Below are 18,496 nucleotides of genomic sequence, written 5' to 3' on the forward strand. Positions count from 1 at the left end.
CGTATAAAACTTTAAAATTCACATAGCATTATATTCAACATTTAAGTATAATTTATTTCTGACGTTCAAATAATTAATTTTGATTGCATGATAGCTACAAATTGCCTTTATCTTGGTTATTAAAAAAATAACTTTTGATGAATTTATTATCTGAATAATTACAGGGTGAATCTAAAACAGGTGTTTAACATCATTAAAGCACGTTTAACCCACCATTTTTATTGAAACGTCCTGTAATAAGTTCGGAATATGACACTTGTTATCAAATGGTTCGTTTCTATGTATGATGGCGTTTGTTTTTGTTGCACTTCAGTGTGCCTGTTGTTCTTTGTTTTTCTCTCATAGTTTGTGTGTTCCCCTTAGCCTAGGTCTGTAACCCGAATTTGTTTTCATTGAATCAAATCATAACTATTTTATGATTGATGTACATGTGCTGACTCTTTTCTTTTAAAGTGGTCTTTTCAGTTTTCAGTCTTCTTTGATACCAAAGCAATCCATTAAAGTATAATTTAGATATATACCTTATAAATCTAAAAATAACACAGTACTCAAAATTAAAATGTCAACCATATAATGTGAATATTTTCATGGTCATGACTGAAATTAATTTTGTAATATGACATTGAATAAAAAACAATCGGTCATATTTTCAGAAAGATGTATTAAAATGTCATCATTTGATAAAACATCCAATATAGAATTTCATTCTTTTTTCTCCAGAACTAAATAAGAAACTAATCACAATCTAATGAAAGGATGTTATGGAGACACGTGATGGTTTCCTATTTAATGAATTTTCAAATTTGCAGTAAGTACTGATTTATACTTAGTTGGAGGCACAAGTCTTATTCTTACCCACTAGCTAGCTATATATAACATTGAATCAAACTTGTATTTAATATAAAGAATAATAAAACAGTTGTCTTTTATATATTTATATGAACATGATAATAGAACTATCTTATCATATACAATGAATAAAAATTGTGGAAAATTACATTTATTTTAACTATCCTTTGATAGTTTTGATAGTTCCTTGTTGTTTAAATGTAATAGGATTTTAACTTAACAAGTAAATTACACCCTTTCCTTTCTCAATACGTAAGAAACATTAAAAATCCTGTAAATAATCCAAAATTTCGATCACGGTCATATTTTGTATCTAATTTATTCTAACAGTATATGTACTTTTATGGTTGTGGTTTTACTAAATGTAATTTCTTAAGTCAAAACCTTTTACTGATTAAACTGCAAATAATAAAAAAAAATTATACACGTTTTTCATAGACATTTGATAAAATATCAAATACAAAGGGGATATCAATAAAAAAAAAGTATGAGAACCCGTTCGCAAAACGTTTAAAAACTTTTGGTCCTAAATGCTCTTCAACTTTGACCGTTTTGGCCTTTTTAACATTTTTGTATTCGAGCGTCACAGATGAGTCTTTTGTAGACGAAACGCGCGTCTGGCGCATATATAAAATTCCAATCCTGGTATATATGGTGATAAAATTGAGAAAGTAAATGGGGAATGTGTCAAAGCGACAACAACCCGACCATAGAGCAGACAACAGCCGAAGGCCACAATGGGTCTTCAATGTAGCGAGAAATTTTTTGTATACTTTGCTAATTTTTACATATTATGAATTATCTATACATGCTGTATTTACTTTTCTTTATAATCCGCATAAATAATAGTATTATGATTTCAAATTATGATTTATTCAATTAAATTATTGACACTAGGTACTTGGAGATTTGATGACTTCCAGAATGCTATCACTATCACCAATGCAATCTCAGAATCCACAGGTGGCGGTCAGGTATGTTTAACGAAACCAAAGACCAACAGCATGGGTATTTCTGTCTATTGTATATTCTTCTGATGATTTTTTTTTATTCAAACTTGTCAGTTTATTCTCATCTCCTAGGGAACTTTCACAAGGATAATACAAAAACAATATTCTTCAAATCGTGAAATTTTTCTATTGACACAGATGAACGTCTTCAATCAAGATTTTATGATAAATGCGATGATTTAAACTTTTCAATTGTCACCATAACATTGCTAAACTGTAACCTACTCACTGTTTAGTACCGTGCATATATCGGTTAATACGTTTTATTCTCAATCTTCACACTATACAGACATCACTAACAAGGGTGTTCTCAGTACACACAAACTACTACGAGAAAGAACGACTGAAAATCGACACTAAAATTAGTATCGTCATTACCACGCATAGGTTGCCCAATACGATTTGTAGATGTCTCAACTCACTATTGCTATGTTTTTGTAGCGGCGGAACCGTAGCTCTTAAGTCCTTATGTTATTTTTTGACTGTTTGCGGACCATAGAGCTACGGATTTTTCCTATTTCAAAACGACATCAATGGTGACTAAAAGCAAATTTTAATCACTAATCATTCTAGCTTCACATGTTTCTTTATGGACAAAAGACCACGCAATTTACGGACACCAATTGCAACTGAAATTAGGTAACAAAAAACACCTTTTCTTCTACATGTGGCAGTACATTCGTATTCATACCTATTGAATTTTGTTTGTAGATATATCGTAAACCTGATTGCGCTATTTCCTGGACTTTTAATGGAATGCTGATGGGATTCGAGTGGAAGTATTACGGTACATGCATTGACGAATGTACAGGTTTATCTTCCTCTGCAATCACTTATAGCAAGGGTGGTGCGATTGAAAAATGTCTTAGAGATTTGTTGCTGAAGTTGGAAACAAAAGAACACATAAAAGTCAATACCGAGCTATGAATTTCCACAATGTATACCAAATTTGCCAAGGAATTTTTGCGCTCAAAAATGGGTTCTGCGAAGGTTCAATATGTTCATCTTTAATAACAAATCACGTCCAACCAAATTAACATTATCAGACATTATGAAATGTAAATGATTCGGAATTTTTACACAGCTACTTTTGCATAGGTACTATTTCTGTACCAAAAAAAATGTAGTCCTGGAAATCTACTTTTAATATTCAGTACTATTTTGTTACTACTTTAAAAGTATTGTAATATTTAGGTAACTGTCTTTTACAGTACTTGATTTGTATTTGAAATTTAAGTACTACAGATTTTTGGACACACCATTACATTTTCAGCATTTTGAAAGTTTGTCTTTTTCAAATCTCTTAAAGTTATGATTTTCAAACAAGGAATATTGTGATCACTTCGGGTATTATTTCTGTACCAAACGTTTTAATACAAACCAAGTACTGTAAAATACAGGTACCTAAAAATTACAGAAACTTTAAAGTAAACACATAGTACTAGATATCGAAAGTAAATTTCGAGCACTACAGATATTTAGTACAGAAATAGTACCTATGCAAAAAAAGCAATGAAACATGGTTCAACGAAAATTAAGTGTTCGGTAATTATATCTAAAAACTTAATTTGCTTAGATACTTTTTCGTTTCCTTATTAATTCAATAGGTTAACCTTTTAAACTATGTCGTTTTACTTCTCAAAACTAACCAATGTAAAGTGAGAGTGAATACAAGAATTATAAAGGAGTAGGTTCAGTAAGACCCCTTTTTGGCCCAAAAATACAGCAGTTTTACAAAATTGTTAAAATGTAAACCTTCAGTTATTTATTGGACAGTAGAATGCTTCTGCTACATAAATATGGGCTGTTTTTGACAATACAATGCACATATATCTGGTACTAGTACCATTAAGTCATGCTAAATTACTGAAATCCTCATAATTCTAGCATTTTAGCTAAATTTTAGACGGTTTTCGTGTAAAACGAAAGTGGCTGCATTCGTGTTCATCCTTACTATTGAAATATAAGTTGTATTTTATGATAATACATAACATATATAAAGGTTGAGGATGAACACGGATGCGGCCACTTTCATTTTTATCAAAACCCATCTGAAAAGTGACATTTTTCGGCATATTAGGTAGATTTTTCATATTTGAGCTTGAATCGGATCGTTTTTAATGACTAAATCTGTTAAAATCTTTCACATAAACTAATTAATTCAAATAAAATAGACACTTAAGTGTTTAAAAAGTGGTCAAAATCTTTCGTCAGATGAACCTGAAATTTGAGGCCAAAATCGGTCCTTACCGGACCAACTCCTTTGCTGGCGTATAATCTTTCAACTATTACATGTATGATATATCATAGATAAAACATTAAACAAAAAAGATCAACAAAAACTCCGAATTGTAAGTTAACTTTAAATAGAGTTGTTATCCTTTAATGATCCTGTTAACTAAAAAGGGGCATTGATGAATCTCAGATTTTCTTACAATAGCACTAACATTGAGATAGTAAACAGTTTAACTATTTGGGAATTATTTTTATTAAAACAGGGAATTTTTAATATGACAAAAAAAAATTATCCGATAAGGTCTTAAAAGCCATGTACGAAGTCCTGAAAATGAGAAGGATATATCAGCTCTCCATAAAATGTCAACTATATCTTTTTGACAAAATTGTCCAGCCCATTCTTCTGTTGTATGGGTGCGAAGTATTGGGTTTAAGTAATAATGAGGTATTAGAAAATATACATTTGAAATTATGTAAATTTCTTTTTAATCTAAAATCCTCAACACCAAATTATATGGTTGACAGGGAACTAGGTCGACATCTGGTTGACTTGACATAGATATAAAAGTTCGAGCAGTATCATTTTAGGCAAATTTGATATCCGGCAAACAAGCAAAAAGTTTCTCTTTATTTGTTTTAACTTTCTCGCCATATAAATGCTCATTATAACATGCAGACTAGATGGATTATATTAGTCAATATATTTCAAGATTATGGTTTCTCGTATATATGGGAAACACATAATTGTATAGAAACAGATTGTGAGACCAGTTTCTTCAGAATTGGAATTCGCTAATTAAAATTCGTCAAAAGCTAGAACCCACAAAATTGGAGGATTATTTTAATAGTTTGGACTTTAAAGATGCCGTTGTTCTTTATCGATTTCGAACGACCAATAACGAATTGCTGATTGAAACAGGAAGGTGGCAAAACGTAATGAGAGAAAACCATGTTTGCAATCAATGTAATAATCGACAAATTGGTGACGAATAACACTATATTGTGACAAGTAACCCCCAGGGCATATATTTTTTTATTTTTATATTATGCTGTAAATATGTTATTTCCTTGTTATAGATAAGATATATGTTTTGAATTGTTAATAATGTTATTTATTCTATATGAGTGCTAAGTTCCTATGATAATAGAACTAAAATGTTTGTTTATTGTTCATTGAAGAGATATTTTCATAAAATAATCTAAGTCAGGAATGTTTTCATTTTTGCATAAATTGTAAATATCAAGATTTTTGTTAAAATGACTTTCCATATATTTTTATGTTTACCTAGTCATGGTAAATGCTTTAATAATTGTGTTGTGTATTGACTTGTATCAACAAATGGATAGAACATGAGAAATATTGTGATATTTAGATTTTTGAGACTTGTTGTTATTTTGAGAAAGTTCCCGTACTTTTTCATCTGTAACTTTTTCGGGATCGACCCCACTTTAGACATACTTTCTGTCAATTTTGGACAATGACAGCCAAACTTACTTATATACACTCTTTTCTAAAGTCGAATTGAGTTTGAGAATTTACTTTTCCCCACTGAAGGTTATGCATTTTGCTTAAACTTGTCGATCTTCGTTTCTGTTACAGACAGCATGTATCGCTATCCGCCATTACTTCAGGTGAACGGCTAGCGATTTCATTGGTTGATTAAAAGAATAAAGTATTTTACCTTAATTTTTGTAGAAATTGTTATAGAAATGTTTTATTTTACGATTAATGTTAGAAAATGTAAAAGTTTATATTTTAATAACTTTGTATTCTTTGTCGATTCAACTTGTTAAAGAATGGAGCTTTTTGATTGGCTATTGGTTACTGTGCACTGTGCAAGATGGGGCACTTAAGGGTATCGTGCATGCCCCTGTGCGGTACATTTGCACTGTCGTGCAGTGGCGGGTATTATATAACCTTTCGAAAACGCTGCACTGACGTCACTTTCACGCCATTTTATTAGGGATTGAACCGCTGCCAAAATTTTATTAGAAAGTAAGGCCAATTTTTACGTTTAGAAACTTATTTATTTAACTAAATATTCTTATTGGAAAACGTAATTTTACAGAGATTTTAATGATAATTTCTAGAAGTTTATTTTCATTTCAAAAGTAACTTTTAAAGGCTGTTTTACGAATTTATGGTTCAAAATTTCATTGTTTTGGAATTGTAAAGTTTTGTTTAAGTACATTTTACCGGAAAGTTAGATTTTTCTATTTAAGAGTCCAAAGCCAATCAAACTATTTTTGCGTTTAAATTATAGACTGTGTTATAGGATTTTAAAGGTATATCTGAGAGTTCTTTGTTACACTTTTATTGTCCTCTATTTTACAAGACATACGCTACTAGTAAAGTCTCTAGTACACTTGTCTACATTTACGCAAATTAAATATATTAGATAAGGTAATAGGGACACAACACATACGTTACTAGTAAAGTCTCTAGTACACTTGTTTTGTTTAAATAACTATAAATAGGGAGATTAGTTTAAAGATATACTCTACTAGTAAAGTCTCTAGTATTTTGTCTTGATTAAAATAATTGGAATAAGAATAAAGGGCTTACGCTACTAGTAAAGTTTCTAGTACATTTGTCCTGTTTAAATAACAGTTACTGTATAAATAGGGAGATTAGTCAAAAGACATACACTACTAGTAAAGTCTCTAGTATATTTGTCCTGTTAAAGTAATTAAGATAATGATAAGGGTCTCAGGACTACACTGCTAGTAAAGTCTCTAGCAATTGTCTTGAAGTAAATAAGAAAACCAAGTTACAGATAAACACTATTTTGAGTAAACTTTGAGATAAATTAGATGGCATATGCTGCTAGTAAAGTCTCTAGCACAATTGTCATAATAGCTTAAATTTGTATAAACTGAGATTAATTGATTTTCTCTTCATAAATCTATTTGTACATTCATTTACAAGTAAATACTAAAAAACCTTTAGATCTAAGGCATACGCTATAGCACAGGGTCAGCTAGCACACTTGCCTCTAAATTTTGTACATCTGATAACGCTCTAGCACAGGGTCAGCTAGCACACTTTCTTGTGTACTAAAGTTATAACGTTTATAATAAAGAATTTAATACATTAAAAACCTTTTAGAACTTAGGCATACGCTCTAGCACAGGGTCAGCTAGCACACTTGCCTCTAAATTTTGTACACTTGATAACGCTCTAGTACAGGGTCAGCTAGCACACTTTCTTGTGTATTAAACTGTTGAATATTCTTATTGTCTATGTAACGTTACCAATTTAAACTCAGAAGTTAGGTACTCAGTTAAACCTTTAAGTGATATATATATACCTCAGATATACCTTGTTAATAATAGACATACGCTACTAGTAAAGTCTCTAGTACACTTGTCTCTTTGTTATATGTAATATTTGCTACTGGTCTCATTGTTATATACCAGTGTCAGTGTATCTGAAGAAAACCCTAGTCAAATAATAAACACACTATTGTTATTCATATTTTTATTGGTTAACTGTAGTCCTTTAATAGTCCATTATATATATTGAAAGTGACCATAACATCATGCCAATAATAAAGTATTGAACTTGAAAACGTATTTCCCTTTACTTTAGATTTTAACAAATCTAGCGAGACATATAGTTTGCTTTTCCAGTCATTATATCTGGTTTATTGTGTCACCTCAGTTGGTTCTGATTTTGAGATTTAGTCTTGGGTCAAGGTCTTGTGTACGTTCATTGTTTGGGAGTTTGCTGACAACCTTATTTGCCATATAGCTCTTGCGCGCTACAATATATTTGAATGTACTTTTTTCGATCAAAAACGTAGAGAGTATTTATCATCCTATATTGTACAACGACATAATGCACTTTAATTCTCCAAACGTATGTCGAGTAAACATAAACAAGTCCTGAAGAAACTTTGTTCATTGATAAAAATATTAATACTTGTGTTTGTCCTCCTGGCTAGTGACATCGTTTACCTCTCTCCTTGCTTTGTATATATTGTAAATAGTTATTGTTGTTATATCTGTTGTTTTACACATATCAAATTAAACTATTATTCTTGATAAATGAATAACGTACATAGTTAACTGTATATCTTACTTCTTTACTTACTCTATATGTACTGTTTGATATATTACACAAATATTTTTCAGTATATGGTTCCGTGCATCCTACATTGCAATGATTTAACTCACGTCTGACTTATGTGCTCAATATTTTTCGGATAAGTTGTTTTTCTGGTTCTAGATAAACGTCGCTCGTATTAAATATACAGAGATTTCCATCCATATTGTCAAAAGATAATTCAGATCAGAATCAGCTTGTCTGTATAATAGTTGATTTAGAACAATCCCAGATAAGTTCCTGTACATATAGGTTTTTGTTATATACAAGAGTTACTTGAGAGTTTTACTGTCCTTCTGGTATCTTTTGCCCCTCTTTTACGTTACCATGTTACATATACAACTTGTCTTTTTCAACCTATTTTTCAAAATGTACATTGCTCCTTAACAACAAACTATATTTTTATACCATGTGTGAAATAGATTCAAGTAATATGGTAGCTGAAACAAGGGGGGAATCATATGCTTGCCCTGCAGAAGCACCTTAGGAAAGCCCTGTTTATGGTGGGGTTTCTTTTAATCATTGTTATTTTTCTACGTTGTTTTAACTGTACTGTAGTTTGTCCAATCGTCATTTTTGTTTTGTTCTTTCCCGTGGCAATGTCACTTTGTTTTCATTTTTAATGGGTTTGAATATCCCTTTTTGGGTTATTTCGCGTCTCTTAAACTTACTTATAGACCAATACTAATTTATTTTTTACTGATTTTTTTTTTTTAATTTTGTATCATTAATGATATCATGTATTTTTAATCATTTCATCAACATACATGTAATGTATTATTTTTTTCTACATTGTGTTTTTTATTTGCATCTGATTGTTAATTCATATTTACTTTTCGTTATTTGTACAATTGATTTTTTTAATATATATTTATAACTAAATTCAATTATTTGAACATTCGATTATTCAAACGCCTGGTTATTCCAAAGCTCCACCTGATCACACACTACTGCAATATCATATCATTCCTTTTATTAGAAATTATGCAAGTTTACCAATTAAAGATAACTTTTTTTTGGCAGGGCAATGTATGTCAATTACGGACAATATAGAAGGTTCACAGAATAAAAAATACTGCTTTGTACCAGTTCTTTTAATTGATTTGGGAATTATTTTTATTAAAACAGGGAATTTTATGATGACAAAAAAACATTTATCCAATAAGGCCTTAAAAGCCATGTACGAGGTCCTGAAAATAAGAAGAATATGTCAGCTCTCCATGAAATGTCAGCTATATCTTTTTGACAAAATTGCCCATCTCATTCTTCTGTTGTATGCGGTTTAAGTAATAATAAGGTATTAGAAAATATACATTTGAAATTATGTAAATTACTTTTAAATCTGAAGTCCTCAACACCAAATTATATGGTTGACAGGGAGCTAGGTGGCCATCTTGTTGACTTGACATAGATATAAAAGTTCGAGCAGTATTATTTTAGGCAAATTTGATATCCGGCAAACAAGCAAAATGTTTTTCTTTATTTGTTTCAATTTTCTCGTCATATAAATGCTCATTATAACATGCAGACTAAATGGATTCTATTTGTCAAAAAATATTTCAAGATTATGGTTTTTCATATATATAGGAAACACAAAATGTTATAGAAACAGATTGTTAGACCAGTTTCTTCAGAATTGGAATTCGCTAATTAAAAATTCGTCAAAAGTTATAAACCACAAAATTTGAGGAATATCTTAATAGTTTGGACTTTATCGATTTCGAACGACCAATAACGAATTGCCGAATGAAACAGGAAGATGGCAAAACGTAATGAGAGAAAACCATGTTTGCAATCAATGTAATAATCGACAAATTGGTGACGAATAACTCTATATATTTGAATGTACTTTTTCGATCAAAAACGTAAAGAGTATTTATCCTCCTATATTGTACAACGACATAATGCATTTTAATTCTCGAAACTTATGTCGAGTACACGAAAACCAGTCCTGAAGAAACTTTGTTCATTTATAAAAATTATTAATACTTTTGTTTGTCCTCCTGGATAGTGACATCTGTTACCTCTCTCCTTGCTTTGTATATATTGTAAATAATTATTGTTGTTATATTTGTACTGATGTAATGTATTACCTTTATGAAAATAAAGTTATATATGAAAATGCAGATAAGATTTACAGGCTCTTTAGAGCCTCTAGTTTTGTCATGGCGTTTTCAATTCATTTTCTACCTATGATTTTGAATGTTTATTTTGTATCTTTTGCTGTTGTTTTACACATATCAAATTAAACTATTATTCTTGATAAATGAATAACGTACATAGTTAACTGTATATCTTACTTCTTTACTTACTCTATATGTACTGTTTGATATATTACACAAATATTTTTCAGTATATGGTTCCGTGCATCCTACATTGCAATGATTTAACTCACGTCTGACTTATGTGCTCAATATTTTTCGGATAAGTTGTTTTTCTGGTTCTAGATAAACGTCGCTCGTATTAAATATACAGAGATTTCCATCCATATTGTCAAAAGATAATTCAGATCAGAATCAGCTTGTCTGTATAATAGTTGATTTAGAACAATCCCAGATAAGTTCCTGTACATATAGGTTTTTGTTATATATAAGAGTTACTTGAGAGTTTGACTTCCCTTTGGTATCTTTCCCCCTCTTTTACGTTACCATGTTACATATACAACTTGGTTTTATCAACCTATTTTTCAAAATGTACATTGCTCCTTAACAACAAACTATATTTTTATACCATGTGTGAAATATATTCACGTAATATGGCAGCTAAAACAAGGGGAAAAGCATATGCTTGCCCTGCAGAAGCACATTAGAAAAACCCTGTTTGTGGTGAGGTTTCTTTTAATCATTGTTATTTTTCGACATTGTTTTAACTGTACTGTAGTTTGTCCAATCGTCATTTTTGTTTTGTTCTTGACCGTGGCAATGTCACTTTGTTTTCATTTTTAATGGGTTTTAATATCCCTTTTGGGTTATTTTGCATCTCTTAAACTTACTTATAGACCAATACTAATTTATATTTCACTGTCTTTTTTTTGTTGTTAAATTTTGTATCGTTCATGATATCATGTATTTTTAATCATTCATTAGCATACATGTAATGTATTATTATTTTCTACATTTTGATTTCCATCTGTTTGTTAATTCATATTTACTTTTCGTTATTTGCACATTTGATTTTTTTATATATTTATAATAAAATTCAATTATTTCCACGTTCGATTATTAAAAAGCATGATTATTCCGAAGCTCCACCTGACCATACACTACTGCATTATCATGTCATTCCTTTTATTAGAAATTATGTTAATTTATTAATCAAAGAAAATTGTTTGGCAGGGCAAAGTATATCAATTACGGATAATATAGTAGGATCATAGAATCAAAAAGACTGCTTTGTACCAGTTCTTTTAATTGATTTGTTCAAAAAAAGTAAGAAGGTATTGTATGAATGCCAATAACACAACTGTCCATCCAAGTCACAATGTGTAAAAAGTAAACAATTATAGGTAAAAATACGGCTTTCAAAACAGTGTCATGGCTCACAGCAAGCCATAAAGAGCCCCTAAATGACTAGACTAGTGTAAAACTTTTCATGTATGAAAACCAACAGCACACGTTTTTTATAGTTTCAATAATTTAACTCGTCAAATAAATCACTTTGGAATTTGGAGACGAGAAAAGACTTGATTGGTCAACGTTATAATATTTAGGATCCAGCAGCCAAAACTGTGTAACCTTACATACAATACAACTGACTAAAAGAATGAAAAACAAACAAACAAAAAAATGTTGACGTTGATATTTGTTATTACATTAATTTTAAAAGAACCTAAGGACATACGAGTAAACACATTTTAAAGTGCAATTTAAATAAAATATGATACAAGTATATACAAAATGGAAACAACAATATAACACTACATGCATTCTAACCAAACTTCTGAATCCAGTAGCACCTATAGGTTCGTCTAAAGCAAAACAAAACAAAAATAAATACCGAGCCTTGTCACGAGTCATACAATAAAGAATAGAATGCTTCTTTTTGTAAATTCATTGGGGTGTAAAAGCGTTGACCAAATTACATTTTGTTCCACGCTTCATTCTAAAAATATGCGCATAGTACTGAAACGCTTTTAGAACCATAAAAAAAGTACTAAAAGAAACATTACATACCTATAATTACAATAATTGTTTTGCTATGATCATTAGAATCAAGTTTTACTTTTATTTGCCTTTTCACTTTTTTTGTAGAAAAATGTGCCATCATGAATCATTTTGAAATGAAGGTTAATTTAAGAATGACGCGAGATTGATGTTAGCCAATCAATTAACGGTTAATAATGAAGCATACATTGTACGACCAAATAAAACATAATAGTATGGGGAAACAATTAGGGGGAAATTGTCAAGTGTTTTGTATTTATTTAAACCTTCCAATGAACGTTTGGAGTAAAGGGACGGCATGTTATTTGACAACAAAACCTCTTGCTCAATAATTGTATGAATTAATTTTACGATATCTTATAAAGTCTGACTAGCAGCTACAAGCTCTTGAATATCCTATTCACGAGTGAAATTGACATGTTGGAGCTAAAATCTAAAATTGATAATATCAAAATTGGAATTGTCTCGATTGTGATATATTCTGGTACAATGACCGCTAAAGGCAAATCAGAGGAACATGTAAATATCCTAAACGGAGCATAGGACGCTGTATATGTGGTTTCATTTGCTAACATAAAGATATTGACAAAGATGATAACCAAAACACCAGTTGACAAGAAAATGTTGCTAAAGGTTAAACACGCGATTTGAAAATTAATCTGCATTTAGTTTAAATAAACTCATCATCGACACCAGGACTAATTTTTGTATATACGCCAGACGCGCGTTTCGTCTACAAAAGACTCATCAGTGAGGCTCGAATCTAAAAAAGTTAAAAAGGCCAAACAAAGTACGAAGTTGAAGAGCATTGAGGACCAAAAGTCCTAAAAGTTTTTCCAAATACAGCTAAGGTAATCTATGCTTGAGGTAGAAAAGCCTTAGTATTTAAAACAAATCAAACTTTTATTTAACAGTTAATTTATAAATAAAACCATATCAATGATAATTCATGTCAGCACTAGAAGTGCTGACTACTGGGCTTGTGATACATTCGGGGAAATAAATCCCCACCAGCAGTGGCATTGACCGTTTGAAACATTCAGATTTCCTTGATACAATTACATACACGGATACCTGATAAAGGAAAGGCACCATTTACCGATATAAAATACTATAAAGATGATGATTCACTCGAGACTACTATCTACCAAGAAAGTAACACTAACGAGCCAGTACCAAAATATAAAGTATGATTTTAAGATAAACTGCCTATGACAATAATGGAATTAAGGTTGATAATTAACAATGACTTTTGTCCTTCTGTCAAAGCCCCAGACACCCTGTCACGTTTCGTCCATTCCGTTTTGGTAAGTTTTCAAAATTTAGCGAAAACGGCATTCTAATGCAATTTGGATGTAATAATTTTTTTTATTGGCTAAAAGTTGCCGTCAAATCCACAGTTGACTAGGCGTAACTAAGGAGGGACCCGCCATTTTGAATTGATTGAATCAACAAATGTTGATTACTACTATATAATCGAAAATAAAACACCGAAATGAAAAATTTAAATGCGAAATAAAAGAAGAAATCAAGAATTTAAAAGCGAAGAAACAATGAAGTTTCAATATCATAACAGTTTACCCACAACAATGCGTATTCTACGGAAACACTTTACACGACCTTTACAAGGCATATATGATAAGACAATATATGATGCTAATTTCTGGTTAAAATGTCAAAAGCATAGAGCAATATCAGACATATGTTTATGCATCATGTTTCTTTGAATATTTGTCTTTATCACTGTCAGGTTTTAAATTTCTGGGGCACCAGCCTTAATGCACTGGAATTTTATACTTAATTTCACAAGTGTCTTTGCAAGTCAAGAACCGTGGCTGGTTGAGGTCTTGAATTATTCATGCTTTCAAAAAAGAAACAATTTTTTTGTTTGTCTTTGAAAGACTGCAAGCTATTGCAAAGACGGAGGAATTGATTTTGCCATTTGATTATGTACTGTTCATTTTTTATTTTCCCCAGATATTTTTTTTTTATTTTACTTTTTCACAGGATTAGATTCTGTTATAGAAACTTCTTCTTGCTGTAACACATGTTAAATGTCTTCATTTGACCCCAAACAACGACTAAAAATATATAACTGAAATAACACTTGGTTTTTTTAATTTGTTTTTATCCCTTTGGACAGGGATTATAAGGATAATACAATGACAAAGATGCTATACGCTAACACTGCTTTCCAAATGATCAGAGTAACCTCGCTTTGAACAAGTATCTGATGTGAAGGTACATACTGACATGTTTTCACAATTCACAAGAAATCCTTACTATTTTCTACAGCAACTAGTGGTTTTTATTTCCTAAAAATAGGAACACAGCTATATTTTGTGCAATGTCAATTTCATCATGGATTACTTTTTTCTATAATCAGAGGTTAATTAAGGGATGATAGTAAGTTTGAAGTTAACTATACAATTCAAATAGCTATCAATGTATTAATTTAAGTTGCAGTATAAAAACAAAAGAAGGTGAAGCTTCGCCCTTCCTGAGTTTCTCAGCCTCATACAAAAAAAGTTTATATTTTTCTGACATTGACCAAATATTGTAAATATCAGGCTGGAATTTGATTACTTATGATCGATTTTTTGTATGAAAATACCTGAAGTCTTTTTGTGTATGCTGAAGAAAACCAAAGGCCGAAATTATTTAAAATTGGAACGAGTTCAACATAGTTGATCATGCCTGTGAGACCGAAGAAACCTTTCAATCTAATGCAGATTCGTATGTTTTACTGTTACACCACTATACTAGGTTAGGGAGGGTTTGTGACTTCAAATGAGTTTAACCCCGCCTGAACCTGTACATGTAAGTGCATCTCCCAAGTCAAAAGCCTATTTATCATTCAGTGTTTGTAGGCTGTTGCTGAGTAACATATTTTTTATTCGTTATCATGTACATTAATTAGGCAGTTAGTTCTCGTTTGAATTGTTTTATATTTGGCACGTTGGGTCGTTTATAGCCGTATGTAGCTGTTGATCTATGTGTCATTTACTAGTAGTCTGTTGTGGAATGTTGTCTCATTGGCAACCATACCACATCTTATTTTTATATTGCAAAATTGACAGGATAACAAAGTAGAACTAAATAAGATTTAACGTTCATGTGGACCCTTTGGCAAAAATGGCCGTATTTTCACCTCAAAATTTACTCCGAGTACAGACAAACCTGCGCATCTGTAAAAAAAATTCAGGCATAGCATGCCCTAGATAAATAAATTTCAAATATGTTTTATGTTTTAGAAAAATAAAAACTTACCAGGATTTTGCCGTGCACTTTTTTTCATTCCTCGAGAAGATACCAAAATAAACTAAGTTGGGAAACAGGTTTGAGAACTTCCCCACAGGTAATAATTGAAGTGAGCTGTATTGCTTGACATGGACATAAGATGGACAATAGGTACCTGACAATAATTGGTTATTTAAAATGTGTACCTGAGTGGACCATATTAAGGTAAACTCAACTGTTTGTTAATTTTATCATCTTCTGCAGGGACGAAAAAAAGTGTACGGCAAAATCCAGTTAAGTTATGAATTTTCTAAATCATACAATGCATTTAAATTCTATTTATCTAGTGCATGCTATGCCTTAAAACTTTTCCAGATGCACAGGTTTGCCTATACTCAGAGTAAATTTTGAGGTGAAAATACGGCCATTTTTGCCATTCGGTCCACATGAACCTTAAACATGTTAAAATAAATTGCTAGATAAGAAAAGAAAACAATTAAGATTAATTAAGAAAACAATATAAATAGGACATTACAGGACAAAGATGTTTAAATAAGGAAACTCTACAAAGAAATAAAACACTAGGTTGAAGTAGAGATAGTAAGGATGAGAACTGAGGCGGAGGAAGCCGTATGTTGTATAATTTCAAAAGCTGGGTATATGCATTGACCTTCTATGTTAAAGGTCAAATTAAGCATGTAGTTTATAAAAGACCTGTTAGTAGCTTTCGATCAATTAACAGACATTTTTACATATCTAAAAAAAAAAAATTAACTATGACTACATAAATGCAGGTTGCACTTTGCATACTTTGTAAAACTAGCTGATTAATCCCGGCGAGGGAAGAACCAAAAATTTGCGAAAGCAAATTTACAGATCTAACATTGTTGGGTTGATGTTTAGACGAGTTGTATATATATATATATATATATATATATAAGTCTGAAAATTACACCAAACAGTGTTAGAGTTAGATTTTCTACTGACAAATTTTTGTCCGTCCCTCAGCGTGATTCGAACTCACACCTTTGATACACTACAGCACCAATCGCTTAGCCTCATGTCCAGCGCTCTATAGATTACTCGACCACATCCGCTATATAAAAATATATACATTTAATACTAGTTTTCAAAGTTATTTTGTGTTGTTTACCTACTGGTCCGCGCATTCGTGTATGATATTCATGTTTTATTTCATAGAGACACAACTTGGAAATTTAACTAGTGTAAATACTGTTGGATGGTGGACATATTGAAGATTCCGAAACATAAATTGTATAGAATTTTAGTATAAATCTTAACTTTTAGACGTTCAATGCATATAATTAACTTACAATTCATGTTTGAGTATTCAAATGTATACCAAAGATATATAAATGAATTATCATTTAATTTGCAACATAAAAACCATGGCTCACAAATTTATCAAACATTATTATAGATAAAGATGAAACATTGGCATTATCAATATCACACTTGATCCAATTAAGCACATTAGCGTGGATCACTGTTGATCATTATACAATTAGAATGGATCACGATTGATTAATTAAAACCTTAGCATAGACCACGATTGATTAATGGATCAAGAATAATCAATCAGAACCATCTATACAAAAAGAGCTTATTAACGGTAATTATAAAATTTGTGTACCATGTTTTGATATTATATGTTGTGCTTGGCCTAATGCTGCCTTGCCGAAATAAAGTTTGAACCATTAAGTATTGACGAGAACCCATGTAGTTTTTTTAAATCCATTTGTAAATCAATCTTTCAATATTTGTGCATCAAATTTTATTCGAATAACTTTGTAAACAATTAACATTTCAACCCTTATTGGTGTCTCCCCCCTATATCCATTAACCATTATGCTTCCGGGAAGTGACGATGCTGACTTGAGGTTAAATCTGTATTCATTGTTTTCACAACTTTTTTCACTCCGAATGTCACTCCGAAATGTTCCTTAAGGATTTCATTTCTCATTCTGAGAGTTTTGTGTAGGTTTTGTATCACAAAACAATGTGCATGTTAAGCATCTTTGAAGATGGAGACTTGCTAAACGCTCTTGGAGATATTCAGAAGCATTAATGTAATGATGGGGTCTTTGACTCGTCTTAATCTAAATTGCTGGATAATAGGTTAGCCTATGCACATCAATCTGCCGATTATTATAAATATACTTCAGTAAACCCGTGATACTACAAGGATGTGCTGCTGTATAAATGCTAGTATAAATTTATGCCCCTGATTGATCAGAATGTAAAATAAATAAACTTTAATGATACGAATTCCCAATTAATAATTTTGTTTTTCAATTGCTGTGAAATGCGACACAAGGTCATCATTGAAACGTTTAACCTGAGCAGTACTGTCATTATCATTTACAAGAGTGTATGTGTGCTCTGGATAACATCAATTGCATTAGCTATTTGGGGTGGAGCAGAGTGTTGGTGTCTTCTGGATAACATCAATTGCATTAGCTATTAGGGGTTCATCAGAGTGTTGGTGTCCTTTCAGTCTGGATAACATCAATTGCATAAGCTATTTGTGGTTGAGCAGATTGTTGGTGTCTGCTGGATAACATCAATTGCATAAGTTATTTGGGGTTGAGCAGAGTTTTGGTTTCCTCTTGATAACACAAATTGCATTAGCTATTTGGGGTTGAGCAGTATGTTGGTGTCCTCTGGATAACATCAATTGCATTTGCTATTTGGAGTTGAGCAGAGTGTTGGTGTCCTCTCAGTCTGGATAACATCAATTGCATAAGCTATTTTGGGGTTGAGCAGATTGTTGGTGTCCGGAAGATAACATCAATTGCACTAGTTATTTGGGGTTGAGCAGAGTGTTGGTTTCCTCTAGATTACACAAATTGCATTAGCTATTTGGGGTT

The 18,496-nt window shown here is 31.3% G+C and overlaps 1 protein-coding gene across 1 annotated transcript; it reads left to right on the top strand.

Moving 5' to 3' along the window:
* Positions 1 to 714: 714 nt before the first annotated feature.
* LOC139490458 (uncharacterized) lies at positions 715 to 2,938 on the top strand. The gene is made up of 3 exons (XM_071277241.1): positions 715 to 808; positions 1,747 to 1,823; positions 2,571 to 2,938. Exons 1-3 carry the CDS (start codon positions 757 to 759, stop codon positions 2,784 to 2,786), a joined length of 345 nt encoding a protein of 114 aa, XP_071133342.1. The 5' UTR covers positions 715 to 756; the 3' UTR covers positions 2,787 to 2,938.
* Positions 2,939 to 18,496: the final 15,558 nt, after the last annotated feature.

The sequence above is a fragment of the Mytilus edulis genome, chromosome 9, assembly GCF_963676685.1.
Source record: "Mytilus edulis chromosome 9, xbMytEdul2.2, whole genome shotgun sequence".
NCBI classification, from domain to species: domain Eukaryota; kingdom Metazoa; phylum Mollusca; class Bivalvia; order Mytilida; family Mytilidae; genus Mytilus; species Mytilus edulis.